Source organism: Cynoglossus semilaevis, chromosome Z (genome assembly GCF_000523025.1).
Source record: "Cynoglossus semilaevis isolate Cse_v1.0 chromosome Z, Cse_v1.0, whole genome shotgun sequence".
NCBI classification, from domain to species: Eukaryota; Metazoa; Chordata; class Actinopteri; order Pleuronectiformes; family Cynoglossidae; genus Cynoglossus; species Cynoglossus semilaevis.
In genome coordinates, this window is record NC_024328.1 from 7586907 (window position 1) to 7614617 (window position 27711).

A 27711-nucleotide genomic window follows, 5' to 3' on the forward strand; every position below is an offset into this window, starting at 1 on the left:
ATTTAGCAGCATTTATTTGTTCCCATTTTGTATCTTGTGTGTGGTGCATGAAGAACAACGCGTAGACCCGTGTTTATAGAACCAACACTGAGCCACTGGATGCATTTCATGCCTGTAATCTCTGTTCATTTTTCTGTCGTTCCACTCTCTTCTGCACTGACTCTGTCACTGCAGCCCCATTTTTACCTCCTCCCCTCCCTTTGGTCCAATCAGAGCCCACGCTGAGGAGCATTTTCTGCTGAATCTGTTCATTCTTTGTGGATTTGTGGGCCACAGAAATATAGATGGGACGAGTGACACAGGATCAGTGAGAAAGTTGGACGGAGAAGGAGGAGAGGAGGACCCTTCACATAATTATTCCTACAAATGTACACTATAAAAACAAAAAGTAACAAAAAGCTTCAACATCCTTAAAATGATCTACATCTCATTTTTTGTTTGCTTTTATTTTTCTAAATACTGTTAGTGTGACAAAAATCAACATTCAACAATTCAACATTTTTTTAGTCAAACTTTTAAACTGTCTTACTGCAATTTAAGATCCCAAAAAATACAATACTTAGACTTAAGCACATGGACCAGATTAAACTGGAAAAACAAACAAAAAAAAAAAAAACTTTGCTGGCAGCTGGTCGGGTTGTTTCCAGAAGATGGCAGCATGCTGGCGTGGTGCTCAGTAACCTCATACAACCACACTACATTAAGATAACATTGTTGTAAAGACTGCTCCACTTGTTTTGTTTAATGAGGCCGGATACAGAAAAGCTGCTCAGGTTATTAAATGATTGCTTTGGTTGAACCACAGTATGTTTCTGTTGTGTTTTGGAAACTTCCTCACTGACTGCTTTAGGCGTTTTTTAACATTTTGTTTCTCGCTATTGTTTTTTTTTTGTAAGCTAATGTTACCTACAACGAGTTAGCTAGCTGGCTAGTTTCAGGAGGCTGATGATATGTTCCAGTCTTTTATTAGCTTCTAATTAGCTTGTTTGCTGTAATGTCCTCTGTAGATTATATTTAATGAACAGTTTACATGGATATGTAACGCAAGGAGTGTTTCTAAAATAAAACTAGTAAGTTGTCTATTTGATTCAACTCTGTATATACCAAAAAAGATCATTAATATTCTCATTAATATTGACCTAAATTCCATGTATGGTAATTTAAAAAATGCTTGACACATGTTGTCCTACATTACCTGCTGTGTTTTGTTTTTTTCTCTCTCACTATATTAGCGACCATAAAGGTGCTGTGTCAGTGCCGACACCTGCACACAGGATATAGACTATGGTTATTTTGACAAAACAAACAGCTGTGAATCACTGATTACCATGGTCGGGCTTGGACGTCTGCCAACATTTGTCTTGAATGATAGTGAAAGATGTTCAGCAATTTCTGTTTGTTCTTTTCCATGGTGGATAGAAGGATTTTATTGGAAGACGAGTTCCTGGAAAATACAAATCCTATTTGTGAAAATGCGACCATTCAATGGAACATTTATTTAAGGACTCAGAAAAGGCTGGTTAGAAATGGACAGACTGACGCTGACCGTGTTGTGCCTGTTTAATATTAGAAAAAAACAATTGCAGAAGGTCTCTTACTTGACTGGGTTGGACCATGTGTCACTTTATTACTGTCCTTATTTATGTCTTGGTGTGATGTCATTCCCATTAAATGTTACTGGGAAAATCCCCCTATAATAAAAGACTTCTCCCTGTTTTTTTCAAATGCCAGAGTCTTGACCACATAGCTGCCTATTGCTTTTGTTTACCTCTGTAGACTGAAGCATGTGTTGCCCTAAATAACAGTGTTTGTCATGTTGTGTGTGTGTGTGTTTGTGTGTCCGTCCACGTCAAAGCAGGACAATTTTAAGTCTGTCTGTGGAAGACATGTTTTATTGTACTTACTTAAATTGTAGCAAAAGTTTGAAACAAACAAACAAACAAACAAACAAAAAACACAGATGGTGTTAGAAAAAAAGGATCCACAATGATTAATCTCATATTGTGGGTCTTCTTGGCTCATGTAAACATATCAATATAAGCTATGGCTTTAATGTTTTTTGAAAACCCTGTGCTACTTTTGTTATCGTCAGTGTTTACCTCTTACTCTTAAACAAATAGGAAATAAGAAAATATATACATGTGTGTAAATAATCTGATCCTGAATTCTAAAATCTGACTTTAAAGCTATTTTTTCTTTTCAAAGTATAACCTCATTTGACATTTTGACCTTTTAGAAAATACATAGCTTTTCTACCTTAATGTTCAACAATTGTGCACTTCTGCATGGGGCAATACATTTGGTTTGTTTTATTATTTTGTTTTAATCTCCATTTATTGGCTATGTATTAACTTTTGTGAATTATGTACTTGTTTGGTTTAAGCTCGTCCCGTTTTCCATATACTGCACAGCTTAATGAAAATGATTTTCTTAACGGAAACTAATTGAAACCATCACATACACCTAAAAGTTGTTATGTTCCAAACATTCACAAAAAGGCTGCTTCAAACAGCCACCACAGCCCACATCTTATTTTTTACAATTCTAATATGATTTCACTGTGGTACTTTTATTACCAGGGCAGGATTATAAATAAGGCCTGAGTGCAATTAACACAATTATACCCGCCTTTGTTTTCACACACACATATGCATCTGTGCAAACATGCATAAGGAATGGCATCATGGCACAATGTCTGCACAGATCATAATTTCCTCCCCACAACCACTAACCATCAAACACAGTCATCTCTCCCAGCGTCTCTTCACTCCTGCCTGTCTTTCCCATGGAGTTATCCCCGCAGCCCAGAACATCTTCCTTCCTCTGAGACCGGAGCGCCGTGAAGACCACACTTATCTATTTACAGACTCCTTTGCCTCCCACTGTGTTCTCACCAGCGCAACACACACAGACAGATCTGGTGTGGAGAGAGGAAGTCCAGAAGGCAGGGCCCACCAAATGACACAGTGGCTCGGCCACAGTGGACGAGTTGGGCCCCGTGTGAGTAAGGAGACAAACTGTGGATTAAGTCTGAGGCTCTGAAGAATGTCAAGAGGGCGGTGAGAAGGGCTTCACTTATCTGACTCCCACTCCTGCAGCCTGTGGAGGAAATGAGAGCTGGTGTTAACAGGCTGAGAAGAAAAGTTAGTGGGTGTGGGTTTTTTTGTGTTTTTTTTTTTTTCTAAATGTCAAAATAACAGTAAATGTGTGCAATGGAAATGCAGTAAATACCAATGTGGTGAAGTTTAAGCTAGCGAGTCCCATACAGCAAAAATATTGTGGGAATATTTCATTTACAGGAATAACATTGTGGCATCATCACAAAGCATATTTATTTTTACTATTCCAGATGTGTGCGTTTGCAGCTGCAAGGCAATAATTTCATCGTCTTGTGAAATTATAGCACCAACACTAACTATGTCTTTTTTCTTTTTAAGATAATGTTTAGTTCTTGTCTTCATCATGTCACGTAACTTGAATGTATGTGTGTGGAAAACTTTTAAAAAATAAAATAACAGTTGAAATTCTGTTTGCAAAGTAGCCAAACTATTGCTTTGCATTTTTCTATATATCTCTGATTATGGTTTTTGTTTAGATTTGAATGACTCCCTGATTTACAGCTGCTATTTCTTTAGGCAGTGTGTGTGTCTTCTGTGCCAGAAACATTGTTTGGAGTTTAGTGGCACCTACAGGTGTGAGTTTGGATACTACTATCAACTCTAACATTAGTAGTATTATATACTACTATCAACTCTAACATTTAGTCTAATTTTACCCATATATTTTTTTTTTTCTATAATTAAGAAAATGTATATATAGTATATTTATATATACATATATGTCTGTCTATCATAGTAATTTGCAAACTTAAAATTTAGTGATACTGTCAAAAACATTTAAAGGACTATTGTAGATTGTATATTGTAGATTGGTGATGGAGTGGGTGAGGAGAGGATCGAGGTAAGAAAGGAGTTGATGACGTCAGAGGACAAGTAAAGTGGGATGGCTTTGTGCGAAGGCAAAAAGAGTGAAGAGGACATCGTCCAGAGGAAAGGAGACTCCGTGAATGAGTTTGTGCAGAGCTGAGCCCAGCTAAGTTCAGCTAAGCTAACTAAGGTTTAGTTAAGAAAGACATTATAAGACGAGGACCGTCTGGAAACACACAGGGATTTTCTTTCACCAGCGTCTGCACAGAAAGAAACTCCGGACTTCTTCCCCGTAAGTACAGAGAGACGAAACGAGCAGAGAGAGAAACTTAAAGCAGCTTAAGGTTACATGTGTGTCTCTGATGGACGTCAGATATGACAACTGTTGTGGACCTGATTTACCTTACACACACACACACACACGTAAGTTTACTTCGAGAAGCTGCTTCGACTTTCATTCATGTGTACAGTCTAATAAAAACTTTAACCACAAAATCAAATAAAACAAGACAATGACTCATTTTAATCTCAATTCCATCATCAGCTGTGATCAACATGGACATATAAGGACCAGGGTTTGTATTTTTCAAAAGCTAATTAAAAAATTAATTAAAAAACAAAACAAAATCGGGATCCAGGTAATAATAGGTAATATGTCATCTTTGAGACAAGAATACAGTGAATATAAGGTGTTTTAATGGAACACACACAATACTTATAATTTAGGATTCAGGTACTGCCAACAATGAAAGGCATTTTAGCAGCTCCTTAAATCAGAGAATACAAATAAACTTGAAAGACAGCAATGTATTTAAACAATAAATTAGCGTTAGCTTTAAGAGAAGTAGAAACGACATTTCAAAGTAACTTTGATAGAATGTGGGTCTATGAGAAATTAAATTCCAATTTGAAGCAAGACTCAAGGGCAGACAGTGACACTCGCACATAATTTATAATTATTAATTTTTATATTTTTTTCCCCCGTAGAATATTTGAACCCTTCTGCTGACTCCCCTATTTTCCCATCCAATTTCACCTAATTTGTCTGAAAACTATTATTCATGTGCTGCAATCTCTTTTTCATGTTTGTCTTTCTTTAATTCCTGCCGGTACATGAGTGTTGTTTTAAACTAAACAGGTTCCCATCAGGTGTGCCTGTTATGGGAGAAGATCTCCACCAACAGCTGACCTACTTATTATACACTACTTTGTTTTTATTTCTTAATGTGTCTTTTTACACTTCACTTCTCTCTGCACCGCAAGGCTTTGTCCTTGAAATGCAGGGAGGAGGTCTATGTAAGTGTGAGCCACCCATGGAGCTGTCCGACGCACATGCACACACAGACACACACAGTGCACCAAGAGGGGATGTGGTACTACAGTATAAAGTAAACAAAATCAGCAAGATGTTCACTGTTTATTCCAGCAGAGTTCAAGGGCAAACTGACACAACAATGAGGAGGGGGAGAAGAAGGAAGGAATCACCCCTATCTCTCTTCCCCTGCTGAANNNTTTAGGATTTGCCCTATAGCTTTCCACATTTCCTAGAATAAGTTTTAGTCATTCCTTGTAAGTCAAGTACCAGCATGTATTCTGTAAACAGTAAAAAAGAAACGGGTGATGCCCAAGAGTTTGTCTCAGGTCGTACCACGACACAGTTTATTCTGTAGTGAAATTGACAATTCTTTGTACTTTTGTGATTGAATGTATTTCAATGGACTTTTACCAGAAAATAATGAGTTATGATAAACATTAGTAGAAAGATGTTATTTTGAGAGAAACATGCTAAAACACATGGAAGATCCTGAAGATCCATGCAGATGGTTGTGAATCATACAGTATGAAGTAATGAAGCCATTCCATTAAATGTTTACAGTTAAAACTCTACCCTGGCTGCGTTCCATATCTTCAGGCTCTTCAGTGTCTCATGTCTGCATATCGAATGCATTGACATCTGGAGCTTTCAGAGGGTTCACAGCTGCTTTCTACGAATTCTGCGACTCTGTGGTGTTCTTATTTAATCCTCTGTTTGGTGAATACCAGGGTGTTTTTAACTTTTCACATGCACTCAACACACATTGTATTTACTACACAGCTTGACAGTAAGTCCACTCTGTAGGATAACTCATTGGCCCACCACAATTTACTTGCAAAAAACCATAGATAACATAGCTTCCAATTGTAATTAACAGATGACTTTTTAGGTCAATGTCACTTTCTTTAGCTTCTCCTTTCTTTAATTTCACAGCCTTTTTACAAAAAAAGTTGTAGGAACTTGATCTCTCTTATCCACTTTATCTATCTGATCCCATTTATATGGACTGTTTTCACACCCGAACCTTACTTTTGGTCACCTAATGTTACATTGTCACCTTAGAGATTTATAAAGATGTATCACAGATACCTGGGGACCTTTGAGTGGCTATGGTAAACAGAGTGAAGAACCTCTAAGGTAGGGCAAGCTTACTGATGAGATCCATGTGACACTGATGACAGTGGTTAAATGTGTAGGCAGAGGTCTTGCGTTTGTGTGTGTGTGTGTGTGTATTCTCTTTTAGAGACAGAAGTTAGAGAAGCGAGGAGGGAGTAACTTCTGGCCACGTCATGCCTGTCAGTTTTGGTGAAATGTGAGGGTCACCAAGAGGCTCTGCGCGTCAGAAACTGTGGGGCCAGGGCAGAGTCAATGTGAGGAGTGGGGGGCTGGGAGAGTTGCACAGATTGAATATGTTAGGGGCCACAGCGGCCTGGCTTTCAGGGAGAAGAGTGTATTGTTGGGCCAATGGTGGCAGGTCTGAAAAGCTCAGGAGTGAGTGGGGTGGGGGGAGAGCGAGAGCTGGTGTTCACTTGCTTTTTGTGAGGCTTTTGTTGAGCTGAGCGGCACCAGATGAAGAGGGACAATTTAAATCAGCAACACACACACATACACCCACTCACATGTGTGTTGGTGTGCACAGAGGGACAAAAAAAGATAATGCCTTTGTCCAGTGAAGACATGCGTTTTTTTATGCAATTCTCCTCTGGTAGAGTGAGCCCAGCCTGGCACTTTTCACAGTTTATGAGTGTGCATTTGTTTTCATGTCTGTGCGTCAGTGAAGTAAACCTTATTGTTTCAGCATGCTGTTAAAGGGCTTTCCACTGCTGACTTGCTGTTTACATTTTGGGGCCTCTTATTGTCATAGAAATCCCTGCCAGTATGGTTTCATTTGAAAGCTCAGCTTTCTCCACTATCCGGTCTGCAAGTATGGAGGAAGAGACTTTTTATACTGTTTAATCCAAGCCCTTGAATAAATCAAAACAACGCCACAGCACTAAACATGCATCCATCATTCACCAGCTGAAGTTGTGGAACACAAGTTGTGGTATATGCTTGTCCATGGGAAACATCCTCTCCTCTCGAAACCCATTCATTCAGTGTTTATGCAGGGTTACAAAGCGGTGGCCTTCAGGGAGACGTTTACAAATAAAAAGTTGTTGAAAAGAGCTGCTTTGGATGATCCTTTTTTTTTTCTGTCAGAACTCTGGAACTTCACGTAAACCAAAGAAATTGGACTCAGCTGGTTCCCTTTTCAGCTCTGTCTCAGCATTTAATATAAAACACACTATTATGAAAGTGGGTGTTTGCATACTTAAGCCCAAAGATTTAGATGGCATCAAAAATATTCACAATACAGTATGTAACTTTTTTGAAGCAGGCACTTTCAAAATGGACCGGGGACCTAGTTTGGTACATGTATTGTTCTGATGTGACTTGTTTGGGCCTCATTTACAAATGATGACTCCTGGGGATAAATATTAGGCTGTAAAAATGTTTAATCTACCAGATGTGGACAGATGTGTCTACTCTGGCTGGTATTAATGCTTGCCCCCAGTTCCTACATCATCTGCCTTGTGATGCCAGAACAGAATGTCCCATGACCTGTTGTTGACTATAGAGTGTTTCTTTGAAGTTTTTAAGCTTTGATTTGAGAATAAATTGAAACTTTAGGGTATTATTTTTGTGTGGTTTGAGGTTTTCTATGTTGCTTCATTCTCCGTCACATCACCTGGAGCTGAATTGGTTGCATACTTTCAGAGAAGAGGGATAGGTTTGGTCCTGCCCAAAACTGAGTTGTTTAATTGTGATTTCATGTCTCTGTGTTTTTCCTTTTTTTTTAAATCTTAGAGATAAAGAGAAAAATCCTCATCTGTGGCATTAGGTTTGCCCTCTGGACACATGTTGTTTTAGGAGCTGCAGTAAGTGGTCTTGAAGAAGGTGAAATATTGTTGTTTGTGATTTTGGTTTTTGGGTTTTCCTCCAGGCTGGTCCAGATGCATGACCAGACCAGGCGCAGCAATTTAGGGAACAGATTGCTTTGGTTTGAGGTTTTTGGTTCAGGATGTGTGAGTTAAGAAATAGAAGTTAATGGAGTCCTACTCAGCCCAGATCAGCCGGGAGGGGTTCATCAAATCTGTGTGGGTGATCCAACTGCTCAAATGAAGTTTCATAAATGGAGACAAACTCATACCTGCTGTATAGAAATTTCCTTTTGTCTTTTACAGTTTTCAATTCCATGTCCTTAAATGGAGTTGTTTCTCGAAAAGTCTCAGATACAGAGTCTTTGATAGAGGAATCAGGGTCAACGGGGCTTCAGATCTCTTACCACCCACCGTCAGTCCTCATTCACTGTCGTCCTTCAAAACAAACTTCAGTGGCCAACACTCATTACCTCAGCATCTTGGCATGCTCCCAGCAGCATTGTTGATATCTCAGAGTAATTGTCGTAGATTTAGAGCTGAATGGTTTCCTCCAACCAACGGCCAACTGACTGACTCACATACAGTCACCTCATAGTCACTGTGTTTTCCAGGGCTCTCCATGGACTCAAACTGTTGTTACGCTTCATTAGTTGAAACTTTATTGACCATAGAAGTTGCTTGGCCAATGTGTTTTCACAGCCAAGGTTTTTTTATTCTCTACATGACTGGCTGTTTATTCACGTTCAGTACTTTTTATTGTTTTTTTAGAAACCCAGGAGAAGTAAATTGTCTTATAGCAGCATGCAGACTGTTCGTGTTGGCTCTGTGAATGAAAGATTGGAAAACTGTGTAAGTTGGCTCTCAGCCCAAGCTACGTGAGTATAACCCTGTGTGGTAGGCTTGGATTTTGCCAGAACACAGGAGCAGTGTGGGAATGAACTGGTCCACATCAGATACAGAACCACACTGTGCCTGACCAGCGTTAATGTAGTATATCTATGGTTTCATCAGACAAACTCAGCCTCACATAAAAGACCCCATGGTCTGTCAGTTTTGGAGATGATACTTATCTATGACAGTGACTCCACCAGCAGATATTTACAGTGAAGAAGATCTGAGACAAACACTGTGTTTACCGAAGCTGCTGGAAGTCACAGACCTTTCAACCACAAAGTTCTTAAAGATTATTCAAGTAATTTGTAATTTCAAGTGTCCCATGTGTTATCTAAGTGTAAAACACTTAGAAACTTGCATGAACAAAAAGTCACCGTGGTAAGGAAGTGCTGTTGAAGCACTTTCTCACACATTGTAGCAAACGGAAAGTATTCATCAGTTTCAGGATGTAGTGACCTTTTTACTCGATAAGTCAATTTGCAGCGAGTGAAACAGGATGTACATATGTCTAGATAAACATTTTAAATGGGTGAAATCTAATTTTGCTCATTTAAAATTTTAAGTTAAGATGTTAGTAGTTGCTTAAATATGGAAGCTCCCTGCAACACTACATACAGAAACTGTTTAAATTTCAGTTTCATATTTTGTATTTTGTTCAGTCTCTTATTTCATCTGGTTGATTAATTTATCAGTGTATAGAAAGGTAAACATTTTGTCATGAACTTAAAACTATATTTAGAATCAAGAGAGAAAGAAAATGTAAGAGTAAAGTAAGAGCCTGTCTAAAATTTTTTTAGCACACCATTATATTTGAAAAAAAAAAGGAATAGATAAAATCAAAATTTTTTTCATACAGTTATACTGACTTGCTACTTTACTAATAATAGTAGTACAATCATTTTGCCTGTAAACTCTTCGTGAGGTACTACATTTGTACACTACATGTGTTGGGGCAAGAAAGCCAAGAATTACTTCCTCCAACTGTTTTGCCCTTAGCCCCACTGAAAAGTCCCCTCGCGGTTTCATTCTGCTCTTAACGCTGTCGTTAGTGCGACTACAGAGATGGGTGAGTGTAGAGACTTTCTGTAAGTGCAGAAGAAGATCACACAAGGTGCCTGCTGACTGCTTCCTCAAAGGCATGTTTAGGCTCCATCCCTGTAGTTTAAAGAGGCAGAGCTGCTAATTTGTGGGCATTGTAGTCTTAACAGACAGCATCGTGCCCAAGCTTGGACAGACTATAATCAGCCGCATGAAGAATACACCACAAAAACTCCACAGAAAATCAAAATGTAGCCTGGGTGGCTGTAGACAGAATCTAAAGCAAACAAACATGCAGTGATGGTGTCATCTCCAAAAAGATTCACGTTTATAGCCATACATTTTTCTCAGACCTTTTGAGTCTGTAGTTTGAAGGTGCTCAAGGTCTTCTTGTATTCAATGCTGACATACTCAAATACAAATGTGAAAATATGAAAGTACAAAAGGAAAAGACAGGCTTTAGCTTACTTTAAATAAAATCACTTAAGTTTCTTCTTTCCAAAAACCCATCAGATGTTTAACTGGTCAGGTGGGTAAAAACATATACGGTATTCCTAATTATTAGCCTCATAAAACAGGACTCTGAGTCAGAAACTGTTGGGCCTGGATGGGTGCATCCTGTTTACTTCTTGCTTGTTAATTTCTTCACTGCCTAATGATACATAGTAAAACTGCTGTAGCTTCTTCATCCTGTTGCCCTAATTCAGATCAGTTCCAGCTGTAATATTCACCTTAAGTGCATCTTTAGGCTTTGTAATTATACAAAGACTGAGGGTTTATGCAATCTCTCATTTGGGTGCAGAATTTTAGAACGAGAAGAAAGCAAATTCCCAGTTGTGCGCTCCCGAATTTTTGCAGCGGATGAAATTGAACGTTGCAAACATACATTACTGTCAAAGGAAAACAAACCAAACATCACAAACAAGCACAGTTCTCCGTACCAAAAAGGCCGGCCGTAAATATAGCATGACTGCTCCAAAACAACCATGGCCTGCAGACATCCAGGAATCCGCCCTCATCAAGTGTTGCAAATCTCATACCTTCACTTCAGATGTTGTCAGGCCTGTGACTTTGTTATTATAACTACCTCTGCTGGTTTTTAGTCAACCTCTCCTCCGGAGGAATCACTGAACCCTTTAAGCTGCAGGAGATAATACTTATTTAGTCGCCTGGGACATGTCTGGAGGCTTCTGCCTTGAACTGACTCAGATGGTATCACAGCAGCATTCATTTCTTGCAGATGTGGTGAGATGATTTGTTGTTCTGGCGTGAAGGTTATATATTACCTAATACCACATTTATTCCCCTCCAGGCGGTGAAGTGAATTAGGGCCGTTGATGAGTGTGTTCTGTGCTGAGCTGTGTGTTTGTCATCACCGTAGTGATACATGCAGCAGAAATTGGAGTGATAATTTGACAAAACTGCTGCGTGTTATTGGTTTCGTAAGTGGCACTGAGGTAAAGTTGACTATCTACAGGGTCAAACCAAAGACAAGTTCAGTCACAGTGATCTTTTCCCCACTGATTTTATCATTAAAACACAGAGAACATAGCTGTATTTAATCATGCTTTTCAAAGTGTGAGTCGGGCCTCCCCTAGAGCACTTCAGGGGAGGTGTGAAACAAAGAAGAAAAAGTGCAGAACAACATCTAAAGTAGATTACGTACATGAGGAGTGGATTGATTTGTTACACTGATTCTTATCTTTGGATTTTGCAGGATTGGTTTTGGACAACTTTTTTATCTTCATTTCTATTCAAACTTGACGACTTGAATAATAATTCTTACAAAGACCATTTGAATCAGTTTGTCTTTTTGCAGTTGCCTGTTTTTGTGTTGATGTGTGAGGAGTATGTGTGGGATTGGGAAGGGCCTACAGTTTGGAAGTCGTAACCTTAGGTTTTCTTCCAGTACTGCTGTTTCTTCCCACGAAACATACACAAGTTTAGTTTAAATCTTTAGCTAAATTGACCATAGGTTTGGGCTGCAGTGCAAATGGTTGTTTGTCTCTATACAGGAGCCTGTGATGGACGAGGGACTGTCCATGGTATACCACGTCTGCACCAATGACTGCTGGGATTGAAAGTCCTGGGATTTAACTTTTTGTCACGAGCTTGTTAATAGCAAATGTTCTTTGTATATACATTTAGAACTTTAAAAAAACACAGGAGCGCAAAGTGGCAAGAACAGTCAAAACCATCTTAGTGGCCATAGGATTGGGCGCTGCACCTGGTGGACTGCTGCTTTGGAATTAATTTCTCTACATGGGGGATGACTATAGTCTTGATTTTTCTTTTCCCTGTCCTACATCAGAATCTAAATCCAGAGCCATTGGCTCATCCAAACCATACTATAGCAACAGCATCACAATCACCATAATTTAAAACTGTACTCATTTGTTCCACACATTTGAAAACTGACACACACAAATATTGCCGTGGAAATGTCATCTGTTACACATTTGCAATCAAGAGTTGAACACTGCTGGAGGAAAAAAAAAAGAATCAAGAAATGTGATTTTTTGCTACGGTTTCATAAAAAAAAAAAAAAAGAAGAAAACTGCAGCAGTGAAGCCAGTAACTATCTAATCTATCACATGCGCCCCACTGTAATCTGAAGAGTGAGCTGAGTGGCTGATATCATGTGTGTGCTTGCCACAGCAGCCGTGACCTGGCATGTGGTACTGTGTGTTACTGTCAAATTGTGGCATGCTGTAACAGCTCTGCACTGACATGTGTTGACAGCTGCCGAGCAGCAAAACACACACACGCCTCCTGTCATTTCACAGATAGAATCAAACACAAAGAGGTGGTAATCACCGGGAGAATGATGACAGTACGAACTGTTTGGTCTCAGGCAGAACATGTGATTCAACAAGTGACTGTTGGGGCAAACATCTGGCAGTGTTACTCATGCCGTGTCCACACTCACTGCTGCCCATTACAGGTTTGAGGGGACGCTCTGTGGGACGATCCAGTGCCAGGATGTGCCTTTTTTAAGACACTGACTGGGGGATGTCCAGCAAAACAAAGGGAAACTGGATGATTCATAGTGAACGTGATGGGAAACGTGTGTGGCCGCCCCCTCCTTCTGATTTCTCCCACTCCCACATCTTATGAATACTATCTCCTGTTTGTGTGTCTCTGAGCCTCACTGTGTGTCTCTGTGTTCGTAGGTCTCCTTCTCAGAAGATACCATGGCCGAGGGAAGCTGCTTTGGTGCATTGTAGGGTTTTGTGGATTTCTGGTGCTGAACCTTTTCTCAGATAGAAAGAAGAGAAAGCGTAAAAAAAAGGAAAGAATCTGGGGAGGAGGGACAACATCTGCTCAGAAGGATAAGATCAGCAGCCCATCTGGATCTGAACAGGGAACCTACTGGACCTTTCTCTTTCTCTTTGTAAGGAAAGGAATTTCAACTCCAGAACCGGCGCTCTGTCACTCGGTGGAAACCAAACAGACCAAATTCTATTCTTCTGTTTTCCTACCTTATCAAAGAGAATTAGCAAAATGTGTCATGTCATTGTAACATGTCGCTCCATGCTCTGGACTCTGCTCAGTATTGTAGTGGCCTTTGCGGAGCTCATTGCCTTCATGAGCCCTGATTGGCTGCTGGGATTCCCTCGGTCGGACTCCAGTGTGAGTGGAGCAGGAGTAGACTCTGGAGAGTACCGGCCGTCCCTCGGCCTCTACAGTCGCTGCCTTCGTGTCGGGACACGGGGAGTAGGCGTGAGCTGTGGCCCATACGCCGGGACATTTGGGGAAGTGGCCAGTGGCTTTTGGAGAGCTGCCATGTTGTTTTTGGCGGCGGGAATCTTAGTGCTTGGTTGCGTGGCCTGCATTTCCATCTTCAGCCTGTGTTTTCAGAGCATCCTGAAGAAGAGCATATTTAACATCTGTGGCCTGCTGCAGGCTATCGCAGGTGAGACGACCACCTCCTTAACTCTTTGTCTCCAGGATTGAAGATTAGTTTGGTGCATTTAGGAAGGACATTTTAGTAGTTTTAAGATTTGTTTACAAGGGACTGTTTCTATATGAACTGATTGGTTCTTTGTCATGATAGTTGACAGTTCCAGTGCAATAAATGTTTGATGAAAACCATGCAAATTAGAGCAGATAAATTGGAGTTTGGAGATTAACCCAAATAACTTGAATTAGAATATATATAAATCTAGAATATATTGTGAAAATGTTACATGCATCAAGATATAATGTGTATATTGACCATATTGCATGTATCAGTGAATGTAATCAGACTCATGATCATGTATCGGCCACGATATTATTTGAAAAAGCAGAATTGTCATTGGCCCATCTTTTTTATCATAAAATAAACATTTTTAATTTGCTTAGAATAATATATATTTTTCTTGCCTTTCCAATATTGCTTTATATTTCACTTTACTTTGACAACAGGAATTCAATTATACCTCAGTCTTTCAACATGAGATGTTACAACATGTTTTCTGTCTATTAAAGTATTTTTATAACTTGGCAAAATATGTAAAATCTAAGATTGAGATAAAATAATACACCGAGTCTGGAAAAAAAAAAGTATAGAAATATATTAATATATTTTCTCTCCAGACTTGTAGCAGTTCTACATATTGTTTTCCTACAGTCTTATGTGCCTAGGTCTGTAATACAGAAGACTTGAAGTAATCCAAGTAGGCAGGAAATAGCTCAACTTTTGCTGAAGTTTATTTTGACATCTCAAATCTCTGACATAAGGTCGATGATATTTACACTGATCGTGCCAGGACGTCTACTGTAGCTCTTTGACTTTATAAGGTGTTCCATTTCACTTTTGTTAATTAAAGGCTGTATTTTCCACAGACACAGGCTGCAGCAGGTATGTGTGTGTGACTGAACACGCTAATCTGTCATTATATGACATCACTGTCAGTCAGATTGAGTTTAGGCGGTAAAAAAATAAACATATTCTTCCCCAGAGCTGAGTCACTGTGTTCCCAGCTGTACTGGGATCTGTTTGTACTTTTAGATTCAGAGACGTTTACATGTACGTGACTAAATATCTATTTTTTTTTTCATCTGCTCTCCCTGCAGGCCTGTTGCTGATGGTGGGCCTCATGCTGTACCCTGCTGGCTGGGGTTCAGAGAAGGTGATTGGTTACTGCGGTGACGAAGCCTCGCCCTTTAGACCCGCGCTCTGTTCGCTGGGCTGGGCGTTCTATGCAGCCATAGGAGGAACGCTGGCCACCTTTCTGTGTGCCGTTCTGTCCGCTCAGGCTGAGATTGCCACCTCCAGTGACAAGGTTCAGGAGGAGATCGAAGAGGGGAAGAGTCTCATATGTCTGCTCTGAGCCTTTTGATAACATCCCTAGTGTGTTTTACAAAAGCAAAAAGTTTTCTTTTTTTTTTTTTACCTCAGTCAGGTCAAAACAGTATATTGTTTGGTGACAGCTTTTTGAAATGGCAATAGCTGAAACCAAGAACAATACCCATACAAATTTTCTTTCCTGCAAAAAAACAAAAAACAAAACAAAAACCCAGTTTATTTTTATTATCTTTCTCGCCCTGAACAAACCACTGACCTAGAACACAGAGAGAATTGTGTTGTTGAGGAACGAGTAAAAACTGCCAGTAAAACAGCGGACGGGACCATAACGTCATTATATTGTTCATTTACACGGTTCACCTGCAAAACTCAACAAACCACTGAACACAAGCAGATGTGCCCACCAAAGCACAAGTACAAGAATGTACTGCATGTGTGTGTGTGTGCGTGTGCGTGTGCGTGTGTGGCTGTTGAGGTTGCTAAACCTTCTTATGCTCTGATTTTTGGGGCTCATCAGGGGCACTATAGTCTAACCTGACAAATTTAAATATGTCACTTGAGAAGCTTATTTCAAAATATTATTTTTTTTGTTTGTTTATTAAATACATTTTATTTACTGTAGGTTATTGTAGCTTAATGACAGCTGGTGTGTATGTGCTGTGGTGTCGGTGAGACCTTACGCTTCACTTCACTGGGTTTTAGTGATTCTCTCACGTAGGTCACAATAGACTTATCTTTTTTTATTAAGCACTTACCCTTAAAAGCCCTTATGACATTTCTCCATATGTTCTCGTAAATCCTACCAGTGTGATGTCGTGCTTCCGTTCACTGTAGGTGAAATGTGCAATAATTGATCTGTGCTGTGGGATGGAGTTGACTGAGAAGAAGTGACAGTGACATGGGTTTGTATCGCACAGTTTTTCTTGGTCTGTCTGTTTCAATTCATGTTGACCGTCTGCTGTTTTGTTACATTAACAAGAATAACAGACTCTGGGTCAGGTGTTCTTATGCTGTAGGATAGTGGTTCTCAAACGTTTTATACCACCTGAGAAAACCTTGATCTCTCTGAGCTCCACCATGATGACCAACATTAGAATATAGCAGCATAGGCCTTCACTATTAGCTTCCACCACAGGAGAGATGTTTAGAAATGTTTAGAAAGATGTTTATGTTTAAATGTTGTATTAATCGTGCATGGTATGTTTCATATGTATTCAACTGAAAATGTAAATGTGAAAATATGAATTTTCCCCACGTACCACTAGAGAGTGCTCGCGTACCACTGGTGGTACCCGTACCACAGTTTGAGAACCACTGCTGTAGGATTAAGATCAAGAGGTATACGATATGAAACATATATGAGGTATGTGTATAGAGTGTAAATAGTCTGTGCTTGGACTCAAATAAACCAACCTTAAGTGAATGAGCTTCTTCTTGACACATTATTTTTGTCATTTCATTTCAGTTCAATGCAGAGCGAACTGCTTTAGTGAAACAAAGACCTTTTCCCAGTGTGTGTAAATGACGTCTGTATTGACAGAGTATTAGAGCAACGATATGTGGAAGGACCGTGGAATTATGCGTTATACAGGGTGTGTTTGTCTCAGTATCTGTGCTTGACAATATGTTAATAGTTTTAATCTGGTTAATTTTACAAATATAAACATACAGTAAGGCACATAACGTTTTACTGGAAATACTGCAAACACTCTTATTTCTTTCAAATTTTATTCTATGTTAATACAATAAATATACAAAACTCAAACTATTTCACATGCGACGAAGGCCAGACGAGAGTGCAATACATTTTCTTTTTACATATGACTGGTGATGGGGATCAAATTTTCATATTACTTTACAAAATATACAAGTGTCCCTTTTGAATTAGTTTCTAGTTTAAACCAGTGAAATCAAATTCAGTTGGGTTTAAAAAAAAAGAGAAAGAAAAGAACAACACAGTTTAGTGTCGGCAAACTACAGACACATCGTTCTGTACTGCAGACGTACTCGTCAAATACATCAACAAATATCCACTGAGGCATGGCTTTGTTTATCTGCTCCAAACTATAGATACATTGTCATTGTTCCAGTTCAAACTGTTCCAGTAAAATACAACCAGGAGACACATCACAAACTTGGATTTGAAAACAAGTCTAAATGACATTTGGCAGATCTTTCACAGCTTGTCAGGACTTAGAATAACACTTGAGGGTTTTTTTTAAAAATTCTATGCACAACTATTGTACATACAATGTCGTCCACACGCACACAACTTTCGCAGTATTAAATCGCAAAAATCACAGCACAAAGTAAAATAGATTAAAAAAAAAATCAAACCAAACAACTAGAAAGCAAACAACATAAATAACATCATAAATAAACTAGAAATGTGCAACCACTCAGAAACGTGACAACGTCGCCACTACTTTTTGATCGTTACTTGCTCGTGTGAGAGCCACACACCTTTCGTGTAGACACAGCAGTTCACTGGCCGTCTACTGTGCGCGCACACACATTCAGCCACTCATCAACAATATGAGATGATAGAGCACAACACAAATGTTCATTTTTCACCTCAATGACAGTAGTCTGTACAAGTCAGTGCTGAAAATAATACCATTACTATTGTATTTCAGAGGGAGCGTCCAGTCATTTTCTGACTCATTTTCTTTTTGTTTTGGCTACGGAACTCTCGCACGAGATGAAACATATCAACAAAATTTAACGTTAGTGAACAAAAACAATACGCTAATTATCAGATAATCTGAAGACTTTTCACAGTCCAGGTAGTCTTCAGTGAACAAACACAGGTCGACTCTCATTAGTCTTTAATCGTTTATGGTGTGTGTGTGTGTGTGTGTAGGTCTGTTGTGAGAAATTGTGACAGCAGGAGGACTTGGCCAATCGGCTCTTAGGCTCAACAACAACTGTGCGCGAGCCGCTATTTATGCTGCTATGAAAATCATTTTACGTTTTTGGGTGAAACGCGGCGACCTACTGACCTGCATAATCACACCTGGCACACCGCCCGCCGACACATGCAGTATTGCATGGCTCATGAATTAATGAATAACAGACAGAAAGAAAATGTCTTCACTCCTAATGCCCTGAATAAAAGCAGACACCGTGGGCAGAACCACGTCTGCCGTGAGTGAGCTGAACATGCGTGTTCCTTTTCATGCTTTCACACCTCAGTATGTTACAGTGATGTCGACCGAGGCCACTTCACCAAAACTCACAGAAGCACACAGAGGGAGGGAGAGAGCAGTTCAACCAGCTAGTGTGGCTTAAAGGCTGAGGATGGTGGCTGCAGGTCTGTCCTGTAATAAGAACATTTAGACAATCCTATTTGTGAGTTGTCAGTTTAACCATCTTGACAACAGCAGATAAGGTCAAATTCACCTTTAGCGTCTCCACGATCAAGCACAGGAGTGTTAAAAAAAAAAAAAAAGAGTTACAATTATCTTAAAGTACAGCTTCATACAGGGTCACAGCCAATCAAACGCACACTGAATTTCCAGTAGGTGACCATGACAACAGTATTATGTGCAAACACCATCATCAGATTATCAAGTATTTTTATGTCTGTAAGCAAAAAGATTTATGCCTGAAATACGATCGCGGCCAAATTGAGGATCAACGCAACCTGACAGACGAATGGAGATCGTGATGATGCGTGAAAGAAGTACTATCTCAGACCGTCTGAGAATACCTGGAGTAACTTTATGGACATGTCAATGGGAGTGAGCCGAGGTCACCTGACTGTAAAGCGGACCAATTGGATGTGTTTCTAAATGATAGTGGGTGAACAGCTGTGGGTTTGATGTCTGTTAGTCTTGCTACATTGAAATACACGGTGAACAGGGCGACATTCAGAAATGAAATCAATTTGATCTGAGGAACAAGGTCAAAGCCTTACATCTGATATCTTTTCAGAATATGTGTGTGTATGTGTGTGAACGTGTGTATTTGTGTGTGTGTTGATTCAGGGATGAGGTTTAAAGGCTCCACGAGCAGCATTGGTTGCAGCACTGGCTGCAGCGTTAGCGGCCGCAGTCTGCACCGTCTTGTTGGACATGACTCCAGTCGCGAACTCCTGCTGGGCTTTCTCAAAGCTAGCACCAGTGGTACGGTAGAGTGCGTGTACCTGGGGGGGAGAACAGAGGAGGGGTGAGAGAATATTTGTGGTAAAATGAACACAATGAAAACATTTTTGACTCCTTTTTGAGGAAAAAAGTACATTTCAATCCTAGTAATAGGATTGAAATGTACTTTTTCCCTCTGCGACTCCGTGTTACATTTAGTGACTCAGCCAGGAAGTCAACTTTAGATGAGTGTCTTCAACCATTTAATATAACTCTGTCAATGATCTATAACTAAGGGACTAAATAAGGAACTTCAACCTCAGTGACTAATGCAGAGCCCATGGAGAATTATCTGTTACCTTTTTGAACATGATGAGCGAGCCCACAGACAGTGCAGTGAACAGAGCGGCAATCAGCAGCATAATGATGCCCACTGGGATACTAGTGTTCAGACCGGTTAAAGCTGCAATCCAGCCACTGGCAGAAAAAAAAAGAAAAAATGAGAACAGACAGTCAGTTCACACTCACCATTGCTACACGTTACCACTGAACACCAAATACTGACCATGTTCCCCATCCAGAGATGCCAATAGCTTGTAGAACATGAACGCCAAACTGGCAGATGTAGACAAAGAAGAAGACGAAGAAGCGGAATGAACTGTCGCTCCTGCAGTGGACAACGAGGGAGGGAGTGAGAAACAGGGACATTTGGAGAAGGGTGTAAAAAACACAAAAGTGTACACAAAAGTATGCTTTGTGTCTACTGAGTCCTTATCCATGGCCTTTTTCAAACCTCCTCAATGATAGACTGGGCCACTAAAATGTTTTTCTGGGCTGCATGTGGACCTCAAGCTACTATTTGAATAGGCAGGGGTTAGGGTCTATAGAATAGATTCTGTATGAGAAACATTTGTAGGACATTACTAAGATGGGTTAGAGTGATGTGAATGTGACAGAAGAACATCCTGAGTGGAGAAAATTACATTTTTGAAAGGTCAGGATGCTGAGCTGTTTGAATGGCAGTAACCAGAACAGAGAGGATGAGACATGAAATGGAGTCTGAGCGGCATGTTGGAAATGGAGTTAACAAAGAAATACATATGAACTGATATATAATTGAATGAGACATGGATGATTTGATACAATAAAGAATTAAGACTAATTCATCTTTAACTGGAGCATTTTCCTTCTTACTTATTTGATACTTTATTGATAGTGACATCAGAAATGAACGGGTAAAATAAAAATCTAAAGTGGATTCAATTCACTTACCTAAACGCCCCATAAAGTGGTCTATACCAGCAGACAAAGGAACAGGGGGTAAAAAGCAAAAACCATAAAATGGCCAGACCAAAGTCTACACCATGAGTTGCATCCACAAAGAACCAGGATAGGCAGCCAAACATATTCACAAAGAGAGTTCCTGCATGAACTGAAGACGGGGACAGAGAGACAGAGATGTGCCATGCTGTTGTTAAAATATTTTGCCTTTGTTCATGACACCATAAGTTGAAGCTTCCCTTTTTCCTCTACTGTTTTCATGCACATTTAGCAATAATTTACCAAAGTATGCAGAGAAAATGAACACCATGATGATCCACTCACATATCCAGAGATTGTACATGATCTTGACTGTCTTCTGGAACTCTATAGGGATGTCCACAGCAATATCGTGGTAGAAACATGGGCCAACAGGAAACTTCTGTGGTAGTGGAGGCCAGTTGTTCTTACGACCTGTGTGGAAGAAGCCAGTTACGGATTAAGAACAAAAATAATTCAAACCTTTTGTACAATTCTTCATGCACAAAATTTCCCTGACTGTATGTAGAACCACAGAAGTATCTGCATCTATTTATCCTTGGTGTTGCCTCTAAACCAGTGGTTCTCAAACTGTGGTAAGCGTACCCCCAGTGGTATGTGAGCGCCCCCTAGTGGTACGTGGGGAAAATTCACATTTTCAATTGAATAAATCTGAAACATACCATGCACAATTAATACAACATTTAAACATATGTGTGGTGGAAGCTAATAGTGAAGGTCTATGCTGCTATATTCTAATGTTGGTCATCATGGTGGAGCTCAGAGAGATCAAGGTTTTCTCAAGTGTTACAAAGTAGAAAAAGTTTGAGAACCAATGTACTAAGCAATCTAACATTCTACTGCTTGATTTTGGTGCAGTAGCAGCGTTCAGTGGTCACTAGTGTAGACGGTGCCCTCTTATGGCCACATATAGTGTTTCTTGTTTTGCTTATATAAGTTGCTTCAGAATACAAGTAGCAAGACTAGCAAAACTACTATTTAGGGCGACCTACGGTCCAGAAAATATAATACACAGTTTTAATAACAAAAAAGAAAGTAAGAATATGATACAATAAACATATAAAAATATCCCCTCCATATAAAGCTACATGAACTTCAAGAAAGGCAAACTGCACAATTTTGAAATCTAACCAAAGGCTGCAGACTATATATTTTTCACACAAACTAATCTTTACGATTTTGTGTTCTCACGTTGTTAGATTTCAGTGGTTTTCACTTTTGTTTGGGTCTGCAGCAGGAAGCTGATAAGACACCAAATGGCTTTCCCGAGCACAGTCACATAGCCCCACACATTCAAAGAGAATTTCCCCAAATTCTTTTCACATCAACTAAAAACACCTCTACTCCCTGGGAACAATGGGAGATCTCCCAATCTACCTTCTCACAGCGAACCCCGAAGCCATCCATTCCTTTTGATCTACATGATCACCTGTGGTTGACTGGACTTCATGGCTCGGTCCACTTCCCTTGTGATAACCCCCCACTCAGCAACAAAAGGTTCTTCCAACACTGCTGAATCATGGAACAGCAGTGCCACATAGTGGCGACAGCAGACATCACATGATACAAGAACAATAATATGATTGGCCACAAGAGGCCTAGCCTCTCTCTTCTATTGGCCTACAAGATTTAAACACACACCCAGGAAGTCGAAAACCACTCCCCCCACACAGGTATATAAGCATAAACAACTAATGATACTTTAGAAGTTATTCTTGACAGGATTTGCGTATTGACTAATGTTGTACGAGATTTCCTTGAATACTTCTCCGGTTGTTATTTTGCTTTATGGTTGGACCTGTTTTGTTTGACGTTTTGCTATTAAAACGAATCAACCATCTACGCGCTGCTTCCACTCCTTGCCTGAAGACCCCTCGCACAGCAAGAATCTTTCAACGTCGAGTGTGAATGTGTGAAGGAAAGAGACGTCACTGAAGAAGTGAGGGACCACCTGCAGCTCCGTGGGACTGTAACTCTCTTTCCCAACGGTCAAGCTCCGCTGCTTTCTTCTCCAACTCCTCCTGTCTTCTAAGCAGCTCAGCCTGAGCACGGGCTTGATCCTAACAAAGACACAGAAATACTTCTAAGACACAAGTTATGACATGTAATAAGGGGACTAATGAGAGATCATTTTCCACTCAGGTGAGCTGTCGGCTCATTTGTCTTTTATGTTTGCAATAAAGCAATTCTAAAAAAAGCCAAATATAAGAGGGAGGGGGAACCAATTCACATGAAACAAATGTGAAGGTTGTGGAAAACACCTCATGACCCGTCTGCAATGTCGTCAGAGCACATGCACGTGTACGTGTGTCAGTATACGTTGATAAGGGTAGAACTAACAGCTGCATGGTCTTGGTGCCGTACCTGATTCCTCGGCTGTGAATAAGCCGGCGGCTCTTCTGTGGGATTCATGATGGCGGGCTGTGTGTTCTGGGAGGGGGCTGGAGTAGATTTGGCAGCATCTCCAAGGCCTCCCTGTAATTATTAATAATTGTTAATACATGTACTGTTCACAAATACAAAAACCTCTCATTAAACTAAAATTAGGCCACAGTTAAATGGAGTCAGTGGAGTCCTCTCAGACTGAGGAGTTGTGGGTAAAAAGGACAGTAGTCTATTAGACAAATTAGGTCACTGACTCATAGAGCACACAGACAACACAAGCGTGCACACTCTTGGTGATGGTGGTAATACTCATGCTGACCGTTCTGGTATCTGTGAAGGGGTTGTACTCCTCCAGACCTCCAGGAGGAGCAGACCTGGTCACTTGTGTCACTGAAGGATCCTACAGAGGAGAGAAATGTCAGGGGGTTAAACATGAATCAAATTGATTAAAACCATTATTTTAAATATTTCAAGAACAGACAAAAACCAAATCCCACCACTGATCATCTAAAGCCTGGAATATCTTGTTGATATAACCAGGCTTTGTTGGAAATAATCAATTAACATGTACATACTCTATATCACACGGTAAAGCAAATACCAGGGATACATTCCCTAAAAGAGAAAAGGTTCTTTATTTACCAACAGCTCATCTCACCTCTCATCAAATATTGCTTGTATCATTAAGATTGCATTTATTATTATGTATGACTACTTTGAAACTATAATGTAACAGATCTTTTAAAATTGACAGCTGCGTGTCATATATTTTAAATGTAATGTCAAATGAACATAAAGGACAGAACTGTAACACTGCGGCACAGATTGGAATACCATTCAGCTCCTAGTGGATGATAATACAGCTGACAATGGTTGTGTCATGGGTAAAATAGTGACAAGGTAGTCTTTAGTGTCGGAGGACAGTCACCACAGTCCTCTAGAGACTTTCAGTAGGTGTATCGGGAGAGGTTTTTGAAAGGTTGCTGCACCACCTGGTCTCTCAGAAAGACCCAGAGAACAACTGGTTAAAGGTTTTTTTTTTTATAAAGAAACCCACATGGAAAAAACAAACAATTCCATTATAGATTAGCAAACCCAATGAAAATTTAGCTTTTTATATATGATTGTGAAAAAACAGATCTGTTACTTTTATATCAAAAACAGAATCAAACACCTTACACCAGAAACAGCAGATGCTTTTTTACATTTGTGTTTGTCTGAATATCATGTTTTTATTGCCTACGAGCTACAAACACTTTATAGTAAAAATATATTACATGCTTAGGCATGTGGAAAAACTGGCTGATTTAAGCACAAATGAAGAATTTCTTGTCAGCATCTGGCCTCCAATAAATAAAAAACATTGACTCCACTGCATCTTGAGAATTTTAACGGTACATTAAGTAGTGAAATCATTATCTAGTAGCTTTTGATTAGCCATAATAACACGCTCTGTAGTGAAGGCATGCAGGTTAATTTGGGGCTCAATCAACGCCACCTTACTGTGAGCGGCAGCAAATGAACGTCAACACTGTGGGTGATGGACATGTGTCTGCTATATCTCGATACTGCCAAGGTAACTCCAGTAATGTTAAAAACAATACTGTGACCGCATTTAACGTTGTCCGGCAGTGTGTGTAACCGTTATTTCAGCCTTAAGTATAATGTGGAGCTCACGCTTTGTAATATGTCTCATGCTATAAAAATACAAACGTGAAATGTATTACAGAGGTTGTGTTAACTTATTGTGCTATCCAGTGAGCTGTAGAGCTCTTAGCAGTGACCGTTAGCATTGATGCTATTGTAAAACCATAATTCCCATATGTAGCATTACAGTGTTAGCTGACTTGTTAGCAACGTTAGCTACCTGGAAAGGGTTGCTGAAGTCCGGGTCTGCAAATGGGTTGCTGTCAAAATCAGACATTTTGTCTCCTTTATTTCAACAGTTCACCGTGTGAAACAGATCCACGGTTCACCAGTGGATGTAAGGACTTTTAAAACAGCTGCCTCTCTCCGCTGCTCGCAGTCTTCACAGCCTCCTTCTGATGGAGACCCCTTGCCTGGAAAATTAGCTTGTATCTGCCAGCGATGACGCGTGACGAACCGCACCGTGACGTCACAGTTTCAGCACCGCGGACAGCATGACGTCTGCTCAGGTATAATGCGTGTAAAAAACAATGAGGTGAGTAACTCATTAAATATATAATAATAATATAATGTTTTCTACCGCGGGGTTTTGACTAATATCAGTACAACAAAAATGGAATGTGTTAACGTTCGCCTGACATTAATGTAAATATCAAAAATGTTTTTGTTATAACCTAATCAGAAGCACAATATACCGTTTCTACTGTATATATATTTATATATATATCCTCCGTTTTACTGCAGGAATGTCTTTTTTTCATTTTCTTTTAGACAGTTTTTTACAGTGGTTAATTTTTGGTTAATTCTGACAAGGCCGTTATTGAACTTTAAATGTATAAATTATGTTAATAACTAAACCAAAAACTTAGATTAGTACAAGGAATAATGCTACACACACTGTGGTCCACTAATGAGACAAGAGTATTCAGTTTAATAATAAATAACCCATAGAAGTCTACAAATATTTGGAGATAAGTGTGTCCTTATCCTATGGTTTCTTTTATTTTGTAATTTACTCCCATCCTTGCCTAAAGAGATTTTAAAAAATGTTCTTTTCTGTCAAAGACAGAGAAGAAGAGGAGGGCGTTTGGTTAGGAGAAAAAGAGAAAAGATGAAGAATAGAAGTGTTGGTCTGAAGTTTGGAACTCTGAATGTAGGTACAATGACAGGGAAAAGTAGATAACTAGCTGATGTGATGGAGAGAAGAAGAGTAGACATTCTGTGTGTGCAGGAGACCAGGTGAAAGGGCAGTAAGGCTAGAAACATTGGAGGAGGCTACAAACTGTTTTATCATGGTTCAGATGGGAAGAGAAATGGAGTAGGGGTGATCCTATAGGAAGAATATGTAAGAAATGTGGTGGAGGTGAAATGAGAGTCAGACAGGTTGATGTGTGTGAAGGTAGAAGTAGAAGGAGAGATGATAAATGTTGTTAGTGGCCATGCCCCACAGGTGGGCTGTGAGTTGGAAGAAAAGGAGACGTTCTGGAATGAGCTGGATTGGATGGTAGAGACTATCCCCAGGAGAGAGAGAGTGGTGATTGGAGCAGACTTTAATGGTCATGTAGGGGAAGGGAACAGAGGAGATGAGGAAGTGATAGGCAGGTTTGGTGTTAGGGAGAGAAACGTAGAAGGACAGGCAGTGGTAGATTTCACAAAGAGAGTGGAAATGGCTGTGGTAAACACATATTTCCAAAAGAAAGAGGAACATAGGGTGACTTACAAGAGTGGAGGCAGGTCCACACAGATAGATTATATTCTATGTAGAAGATGTAATCTGAGGGAGATTAGAGACTGTAAGGTGGTGGCAGGTGAGAGTGTAGCCAAACAACATCGGATGGTAGTGTGTAAAATGACGATGGAGGTGACAAAAAGGAAGAGAGTGAAGACAGAGCAGAAGATCAAGTGGTGGAAACTAAGGAAGAGACATGTTGTGAAGACTTCAGGAAGGAAGTAAGGGCAGTTCTGGGTAGTGTTGAGATATTCCCAGATGATAGTGAAGACAGAGCAGAAGATCAAGTGGTGGAAACTAAGGAAGAGACATGTTGTGAAGACTTCAGGAAGGAAGGAAGGGCAGTTCTGGGCCATGTTGAGGAATTCCCAGATGATTGGGAGACTACAGCTGCAGTGATTAGGGAGACAGGTAGGAAGGTGCTAGGTATGTCTTCTGGGCAGAGAAAGGAGGACAAAGAGACCTGGTGGTGGAATGATGAGGTCCAGGAGAGTGTGCAGAGAAAGAGATTAGTGAAGAAGAGATGTGACAGTGACAGAACAAAAGAGAACAGACTGGGGTACAAAGAGAGGACAAGGGAGGTGAAGAGGGAAGTGGCCAAGGCCAAACAAAAGGTATACGAGAAGTTGTATGAGAGTTTGAAAACAAAGGAAGGAGAAAATGAGTTGTATACAGTAGATTGGTGAGACAGAGAAATCAAGCTGGGAAGGATGTGCAGCAGGTAAGGTTGATTAAGAACAGAGAGGGGGATGTGATCACAAGCGAGGAAAGTGTGCTGAAAAGATGGAAGGAATACTTTGAGGAGTTGTTAAATGAGGAAAATGAAAGGGAAAGTAGAAATGAGGAGCCAGAGACTATTAGGAAGAAGTTAGATCAGGTTAGAAAGGATGAAGTTAGAAAAGCCCTGAAGAGGATGAAGAGTGGAAAGTCAGTTGGTCCTGATGACATACCAGTGGAAGTATGGAAGTGTTTAGGAGAAGTGGCAGTAAATTTCCTGACTGGTTTGTTTAACAGAATTTTAGAGACTGGCAAGATGCCTGATGAGTGGAGAAAAAGTGTTCTGGTGCCAATTCATAAGAAGGGTGATGCACAGAGTTGTAACAACTACAGAGGGATAAAGTTGATGAGTCATACAATGAAGATTTGGGAAAGAGTAGT

At 40.0% G+C, this 27711-nt stretch overlaps 2 protein-coding genes across 2 annotated transcripts; one reads left to right on the forward strand and one right to left on the reverse strand.

The window, feature by feature from the left end:
- The first annotated feature begins 3983 nt into the window (after positions 1–3983).
- On the forward strand, positions 3984–16530 carry LOC103397628 (LHFPL tetraspan subfamily member 2a protein-like). Its single transcript, XM_008335963.3, has 3 exons — positions 3984–4218; positions 13268–14010; positions 15156–16530. The coding sequence occupies exons 2-3, from the start codon at positions 13599–13601 to the stop codon at positions 15410–15412; spliced, it is 669 nt and encodes a 222-aa protein (XP_008334185.1). The 5' UTR covers positions 3984–4218; positions 13268–13598; the 3' UTR covers positions 15413–16530.
- Positions 16531–18062: 1532 nt separating this feature from the next.
- Positions 18063–25315, reverse strand: LOC103397627 (secretory carrier-associated membrane protein 1-like). Its single transcript, XM_008335962.3, has 9 exons — positions 25045–25315; positions 23497–23577; positions 23157–23267; positions 22744–22852; positions 21078–21206; positions 20745–20904; positions 20038–20139; positions 19832–19949; positions 18063–19534 (listed from the first exon to the last, which is right to left on the reverse strand). Exons 1-9 carry the CDS (start codon positions 25099–25101, stop codon positions 19373–19375), a joined length of 1029 nt encoding a protein of 342 aa, XP_008334184.1. The 5' UTR covers positions 25102–25315; the 3' UTR covers positions 18063–19372.
- Positions 25316–27711: the final 2396 nt, after the last annotated feature.